This window comes from Phaethon lepturus, unplaced genomic scaffold (genome assembly GCF_000687285.1).
Source record: "Phaethon lepturus isolate BGI_N335 unplaced genomic scaffold, ASM68728v1 scaffold16335, whole genome shotgun sequence".
NCBI lineage: Eukaryota > Metazoa > Chordata > Aves > Phaethontiformes > Phaethontidae > Phaethon > Phaethon lepturus.
Genome location: NW_010541359.1, coordinates 27,623 through 35,937, shown reverse-complemented (window position 1 = coordinate 35,937; position 8,315 = coordinate 27,623). Strand labels below are relative to the sequence as shown.

At 37.1% G+C, this 8,315-nt stretch overlaps 1 protein-coding gene across 1 annotated transcript in view; it reads right to left on the bottom strand.

Moving 5' to 3' along the window:
- The window catches only part of RIC1 (RAB6A GEF complex partner 1), a 49,966-nt gene that overhangs the window by 14,142 nt on the left and 27,509 nt on the right, over window positions 1-8,315 (bottom strand). The window contains 9 exon segments of the mRNA XM_010287719.1: window position 1; window positions 3-122; window positions 465-617; window positions 2,770-2,818; window positions 3,317-3,461; window positions 4,462-4,550; window positions 5,658-5,749; window positions 6,682-6,818; window positions 7,057-7,199. The exon segment at window position 1 is cut by the window's left edge and continues 98 nt beyond it. Coding sequence (XP_010286021.1) covers window position 1; window positions 3-122; window positions 465-617; window positions 2,770-2,818; window positions 3,317-3,461; window positions 4,462-4,550; window positions 5,658-5,749; window positions 6,682-6,818; window positions 7,057-7,199 — 929 coding nt within the window.

Sequence of the window (8,315 nt, the reverse complement as noted above, 5' to 3'; positions counted from 1 at the left end):
TCCCTGGTAGGCTTATGTTCAGAGTGTGCTGAAGTGTTTCTGGAACTCTGAGCCTGTGTTGCATCTCCACAGTTCAAATACAAGCGATCTTCTCCTTGAAGGAGGACTTGTTCCTGGTTACTCTACATTAAAAACAAAACAAAAAGCAACCTGCAACTCCATGTACAGAAAAAAAAGGGAACACATGATCAACATATTAACAAGTTCTACATAAACAATAAGAAAAATAAGCATTAAGGCAGTTCTCAGGTTTTGTATCACTATGTGCTAGTAGGTTTTAATGTTACAGTACTGCATAGCAATATTTTCAAAGTTCCATTTTGAAGGCTCTGTGATAAAAAAGAAAGACCAATCTAGTGGCTGCAAAATCGAGTTAAAACCTGTTAAGAGAACAACTCAAGAGGCCACCTGAAAACTGGAAATATGCTCTAAAATAAGAGTATTTATCAATTAAAAAAACTTACCATACAAGGATTAACAGTGAGTGCACTCTTGATGAAATGAAACTGCAGAATACCAAATTGGCGAGCTACATTATTTGCATCTCTTTCAGGCTTCATGTTTGAAGAAGAATTCCCATCAATAACCCACAGATTATATCCTTCTGATCCCCAGGTCTGAATGTAAAAGAATAATAATAAATACCCCAAAACAACACTATATATTCTCAGAAAACATGACTTACAGAAACTTACTTTAACTGATTTCATGATAGACATGAGCCTGGTAAAAAAAAAAACAGTTTGGTGTTCTAAAATATATTGTCATATGAATCATAAGTAACCCACAGGAGTAAAATCCCCAAGGAACAGTAAGAATCTAGCTTAAATTCTTTTCTTTTTTGTGTAAAAAATGTTAATTAAATGAAATGTAACTATGCAAGACATCCACATAAGTAATGAACACTGTTTAGTTTGCAGCATAAAGCAGCTAACGAAAAAGCCACAGAATCAGGTATGAAAAAAATCAGCATCCCCAAAATTACATCGGTGGTTGTTCATTAAATTCAATGGTATCAGAATTTCAGTCTTTAGGGTTTTTTAAAAGGTACATTGTACTGTCCTTGCAAATATGTACATCCAGTAGGGACGCATGTTTAAAATTGCTGATCTTCACAGCAACTAGGCTATACATAAATAAAATCACATTTTAAAGTATGGTGCAAAATTCATCATGGTTTGTAAAATAGGCCTTGAAAACTGTGCTTGATATTTATCAGCATCTACTGATTTGACAGACTAGCAGGATTTCATGTTAGTTAGTTTGTATTAAAACAGCAGTTAAGTTTCTCTTGAGTTCACATTCTGAGTTAAGCTATTTCAACAGCCAAAGGTAAGCTAGCAATTTTAGGGAAGTAAGTGTACTGGGTTTGCATGACAAGGTTCAGGTAGCAGGGGTGCTGCAGGGGTGGCTTCTGTGAGAAGCTGCCCCTGTGTCCAACACAGCCAGTGGCCAGCCAGCTCCACGACAGACCTGCTTCTGGTCAAGGCCACGCTCATCAGCGACGATGGTAGTGCCTTTGGGAGAACATATTTAAGAAGGGGAAAAAACCTGCTGTGCAACAGCAGCTGGAAGACAGGAGTGAGAATGCGTGAAAGCAACAATTCTGCAGACACCCAGGTCAGTGCAGAAGGAGGGGGAGGTGCTCCAGGCACTGGAGCGAATCTCCACCTGCAGCCCATGCAGGACCCCACACCAGGGCAGGTGGATGTGCCTGAAGGAGGCTGCGACCCTGTGGGAAGCCTGCTCTGGAGCAAGCTCCTGGCAGGACCTGTGGAACCATGGAGAGAGGAGACCACACTGGAGCAAGTTTGCTGGCAGGACTTGTGACCCTGTGGGGGACACATACTGGAGCAGTCTGTTCCTGAAGGACGACACCCCACAGAAGGGACCCAGGCTGGAGCAGTACATGAAGAACTGCAGCCTGTGGGAAGGACCCATGTTGGAGAAGTTTATGGAGGACTGTCTCCTGTGGGAGGGACCCCACGCTGGAGCAGGGTAAGAGTGTGAGGAGTCCTCCCCCTGAGGGGGAAGGAGCAGCAGAGACAGCTTGTGATGAACTGACCACAGCCCCCATTCCCCATCTCCCTGCACCCATTGGGGGAAGGAGGTAGAGAAAATTTGAGCATAATTGAGCCTGGGAAGAAGGGATGGGTGGGAGGAAGGTGTTTTAAGATTTGGTTTTAGTTCTTACTATCCTACTTTGATTTGTAATAAAATTAAATTAATTTTCCCTGAGACAAGTCCGTTTTGCCCATGACTGTAACTGCTGAGTGATCTCTCCCTGTCCTTATCTCAACCCACCAGCCTTTCGTTATACTCCCTCTCCCCTGTCCAGCTGAAGAGGGGAGTGTTAGAGCATCTTTGGTGGGCACCTGGCGACCAGCCAGGGTCAACCCACCAAGTTTACAATTAGTGTTGTTATGTGTCTCATTGTACTCTGAAATACAGCACGAGATTAAAAAAAAGTGATATTAACGAAAATCAAAAGTGTTCATTCTTAATACTAAAACCAAAGCCAACAAAAAGCATGTCATACACACTTCATGATCAGGCATATACATGAAAAAAAAAAAAATCATCAATCCTCCCCTTTTCCCGCCTCCTTCAATACACCACTGGTGTTAGGAAGCTTAGTAAAGGCATCTTACTCTTTAAAAGTAATAAAGCTATAAAAAGTCAGTTTCATTTTCTGAAAACCTGTTTTACTAAAAATAATTTAAAAAATTAACAGCCATCCTATCACAGTATTTTTACATTCATATTTACCATAGAACTGATCTTTAGAGGGTCCTTTTTGGCACCATCAGATTGATACCTTAAAAACAGAACAGAACGAGTTTGGAAATAACTTCAAAATAAGAAATTATCTTACTACCTTTGTATTGTCATATGGTTCTATATTGAACCTCACCTCAAACTATAAATCTTGTTTAGCCATGACACTGGCTAAAAGGCAAAGCAATTATCAGATGTCTAGCATAAACTGTTAGAATTGTGATTTCTGGATGTCAGCACATTTTCAGCAAATACAACCAGGCACTGAGGGAATTTTAATATTTGCCTGCTAAAGCCTGCCTTTAGGGTAATTTGCCTTCGTGGCCAAAAGACCACTACAAAAAGAAAATAATGCATTTTAATTTATATTAAAATGATCCTCTCCTAAATAATATTCAATGATTCCAGTATCTAAGGAATTATAATGGAAAAAGATTTGAAAAGCTAGGTTAGTGATTTAGTTTCTAATTAAATTATTTTAATTAGAAAAAGAAAAGTTTCTAATAAAACATTTTACAATTTCATCAAAGATACTCACGCAAAATCACCTCCTAAAGTACAGATAAGCTGAGCCCCAAAAACACTCCATAAGGACAAGCCTCCACATTCCCAGGTCACCATCACAACACAGCTATCAGGTGACCATCTGATTAGTTTAACAGGTCCTGTTTTATTCCAAATATCTGTTTAAAAAAACAGACAATAAAATACCATGTGGAAAAACATCAAACGTCCTTCAACTGCTTTCACAATAGTAGAAGCAAAAATATATGGAAATAAATACTTGATTTTTCAATTAACTTCTTTGTTGCATTCATCAAACTGACCATCTCAAAAAGAATAAGCAGCAAATGAAGAATTCACTTTTTCTCTCCAATACATGTTTGGTTTCATAGGAAACTAAGAATACATGAAAACAGGCCAGAAATACACTGTGCTATAACACAACCATAGAACTGCAATTTTGGTAAAATGATTTTTAGGACAAAAGAAGACTTTATAGTCACCCTTGAAACACCTTCCTTTGGCACTTAGCACAACTGTAAAACTCTGTTATTTACAGATACGATTTTTTTTCGTTGCTGAAATCCTATAGGAACACATATTTTCAGTTGAGGATTTACCCATTTTATATGTTCCTTGCTCTCAAGCCCGCAATACTCATTACTGCTACATGAAAAATTCCACTAAGCTTTTGTTCACTGCAGTTCGGGCAGGGTGCTGGATTACTCAATTTTTTTTCTGTACCCTCCATGTAATTTTTTTCAAGTTAATTCACACCTCTATTATATTCATTATCAGTTTTAACAATAATCTCTCATTCTCAGGTGAGTAATGGAAAAGCAATCTCAAGACTACCTGTGGGAACTACTAAGATCTGCAGCATCTAAAAAGGAACAAACAGTAGTTTGCAGAGATGCTGCTTCTAACTCAGATTCAGAATTATTAAAAAACAAAACAAAAAAACCAGACCATCACATATGAAACATATCCAGAAGTCAGTTACAAGCAAGCAGCTGAAAGAACAAATGTGCAAGAGTAAATAACTACAAACATTCAAGAGTAAATACTAATCCTACCAGTGATAATGCAAACACCAAATAGTTGTTAACTAGCCAAGGATAAAAATTTTCTTAACACCTTAAAAGCAACTAGAAAATTATAGCAATAAAAGTAGCTCACCAGGATATTGTTTTGGTGTCAGCTCCAATTTATGAGAAAACTGCATGGCGCCAGTGGTGGTATCTATCGTATAAACCTGCACAGAGCCGCTGGAAGAGATTACACATGCTTTAGACTACCGACCAACCATTTGGATTTCTCATCAGTTTCAAGTGGTTAATAAAAGCCGCTTTTTTTCTCACTAATAGCAAATTTATCTAGAACAAAACATTCAGCCAAGCAACACTCAAAGAACTTTGTCACACAAATTTATAAGATACTTTCCAGAAGGCAATGGAGGACCCAAAACACCAGTCCTGCAATAACCAATGCACTAAGACTATTTCTTTCTCTCAAAATACACATGCACACACAATCCACATATATTTACAGCTTCCAACTGCAAGACAATCCATAAGGGAAGTCAGTATTCACTCAGTGCTAAAGTTTCATCAGGAGTGTAGTAATGTATACCAGTATCAATTACAGTAACCATTCCTGTTTCAGAGGCAAACACCAACACTCTGCATTGTTACTGCAACGCAGAATACTACTTAAGAAGATAGTTGAAGATTAAACCACCATCAAGTTTTTTTTAATAAATACATTATATATATTAAATATGTAAATACATAAAATATTTAATATAGAGATATAGAAAATACGCCTTAAAAAAAAGCTGCATTCTAGACCAGCTGAAGTGGTATCATATAGAAGGAACTGTCTTGTAAGTGAAACACCACAACTAAAAGCATTTTTACAACATTTAATTTATAAATATTCACTGTTAGTCAAACAGGCAACGTTTTTCCTGACCAAATCAACACTTCACAAAGCATTTTCTCTGTTGGGTATGAAGTGATGATTCTTGTCCAATATTACTACAATTAACTGCTTAAAACTGACTTTATAATCCTGCTTGGGAGATTAATTGGGACAGCAGCACTTTCCAAGGTCCAGCCACCTTTTTTTTTTTTCCTCCCCAGAGCTGAACAGCAGCAACAATTTCAATTGCAGTTCAACCAGCAATAAATTTTTTCCTCTTCTCTCCTACCTTCTTGAGACAGCAGATTATACCACCTCTATTCCTAGTCTTCCGACTTACCATGTTCATCTTCACAGCTCTTGCAACACAACTTGGTAAGACGAAACTAGTACTTAAGCTTTATAATGAAATCATTTCCCCCTCCTCATTGAACCAGCCTTACAAAACTTACTTGGCACATCCAAATGCTATTAGCCTGTATTTGTTATTTACTGCCACACAAGTTCCATCAATCACATCTTGAGCCCAAACACCATGGAGCTGCTGTAAAAGAGGAATTCACGGAATTTTTGGTTAAACAGTGCTTTTATTGGTGATAGTCAGCTTCTAACTATGTGCTACCCATGTACGCCATTACACATCTGTGAGTTGACCTTCATCACCTCAGGGAAATTTCAATTGCAAATGTCAAGATTAACTGATGCGGCTCAGTTAAGTAAAACCCAGGACATGTAAAGCTGGTTTCATTGTTCTTAATAAAAACTACAAAAAGATGCCAGTATGTCAGGCAACGGTTTATCAGAGCTCTGAATAACCAAAGTCAGTCAGTATCTACAAGGCAAGAATATCCTTGATACTGAATAAAAACCTGTAGATGGTACTATGGATAAAGACAAAACACAAACCAAGAAAATAAATTCCCATCTGCAACAGCTGAAATTGCAGCTATTGTAAATGTGAAGGTGTTTGGGACAGACTACCCAAATTCTTCTGGGTTTTCTGTAATTAAAATAGGGAGATCGAATGACATAATGCAGTACAGTTTGTAGGCTGAATTACAGGTAAGAAAACACCTAACTTTGAAAAGATTCCTTTAAAACAAATTCTGAATCTATTTCATGGTCCTTTGCCATACGAGAAACCACCTGTTATTACCCACTTAAAACTAGTAACATGAAGTCTGTTGCAGAGACAGTAAGAACACCTCAGAATGAAAATGACATTTTGAAGCAATAAACAAAAATTAAATCTACTATCAATTATGCCCCCCGCCATAGACAGATACTAGCCCTAGAACAATCTAGTTCAAATTATGGTATGAAATATAGTCTTGTTCTTATGTTATCTGTTAAGCAGTTGCTAAATTTTAATTTCTTTGCAGCTGAACAGAATTTAAAGTAGAAAGCTAACTGAAATGAAGAGACCATAACACATTTATTGTAGAGTGCATGCTAGAAATACTGAAGGAAATATACCTCAGCAGTGAATCTACTTGACATTGGTGTAATGAAACCCACTCTGCCATCATTAAACACAACAGCAAAACCATCAAGGGTGGCACAGTATTCCATATCTCTGATGTAAACATCTTCAAAACCCAAAAATGAACCTGCTGAGAAAATATCAGTAATTTAAAAATATGTCAACACAGTGATATTGCAAGCTAACAGACTTTTCATTTTTCTCTGTGAAGTTGTAAGTAAACAACTAATTTAAATAGGCTATTTTGTTCATATTTACAAAAGGCACATTTTTCTCATCTCTTCTTGAGGACAGAGATAATATTTTACATTAGACAGTATTTTGCCAGTGGTTAACTGTCATAAGCTATAAAAAAACCTCAAACCTACCCCGAGAAGACTGCAGATCCACAGAAAATGGAACTGTACATAGGTTGATGGCCTTCCTTCCATTGGTCATACCATCCCAGTGAACAAGATGGAGAAATCCATCAGCAGTAGCAACAAGTAGATCCTCTAACATGGACTGCAAACTAACAAATGTATTTGTCATTCTCTAAAAAAATGCATCTCAAATCAATGTCACAGAAAAATCAAATAATGTAACCAACACAGTAGTATTGGCTCTTGTATAAGCAACTATGTTGAGAAGTTAAATCAAGTAAGTTACAAACTAAGTGCCTAAGTCCTCTAGACAGTGAGGGTACCAAGCTGACAAATATGGTTTATGTCTCTATTTTTTTCCCAGGAATAAGAGTTCATGAACAGGTCTGCATTGTTAGAGTAATTGTTTAACTGTTGTATGAACTGCTGAAGATCATTTTAATACTTTTGACTACACATGAGACTGCTGTCAACAATCAACTACTCATCTATCCTAGATAATCACCAATATTGCCTATATATTCAAATAATCCACAACACTTTCTAACCTGTGGTCTAAGCAGAAATTAGAATTCTCCTAAATCTTTCCCGAAACACCTCCAAAATTCTGAAAGCTAATCTAATTTAATCTATTAAATGTTAATGTATTAGTATGCAGGTAACAACCTGCAGCTTCTCAGGAAAGTTTTTTCTTGTGTATGCTGCATTTCTTCCAATATCCATTTTCTCCTGTGGGGCCTCTTCCCAAATTGCACTTCGTTACATTTTACCTCAGTGCTATACAGTTTCACCAACTTTTCACAAACACTTATTTAGCACGTTCAAAGCTTATTTATAGGGAAGGCAATCACCACAGAAAAAGGAAGAGGTAAACAAAAAGTTTTTCCAGGATAAACAGGGACCCTCTGCGGGCAGCTGGAAAAATGTTGAAACGCTATGTACGGTTTTGCTTTTATGTACCCATGTCCCCAGGAAATCTCTAATCCATACTTTTGAGCCCAAGGACAAACACATTTATAGTACCATAATGTAATATTGAACATACATGTGCTATGTACTTCTATATGCCAAAAATAACAGTATAGCCAAGCACAGAAAGAATGAACTCTTAAACAGCGATTGACTTTTTCACTTCCTTAGGCTTACTATTAGGAACTTAGTATTAGTAACTATTAGTCTTTACTATCAATTAGTCTAAAAGGTTACTAGAAGGTTTTCTCCATCCAGTTTCCCCTTCACTTTTTAATAAGTAACTACTATATGCA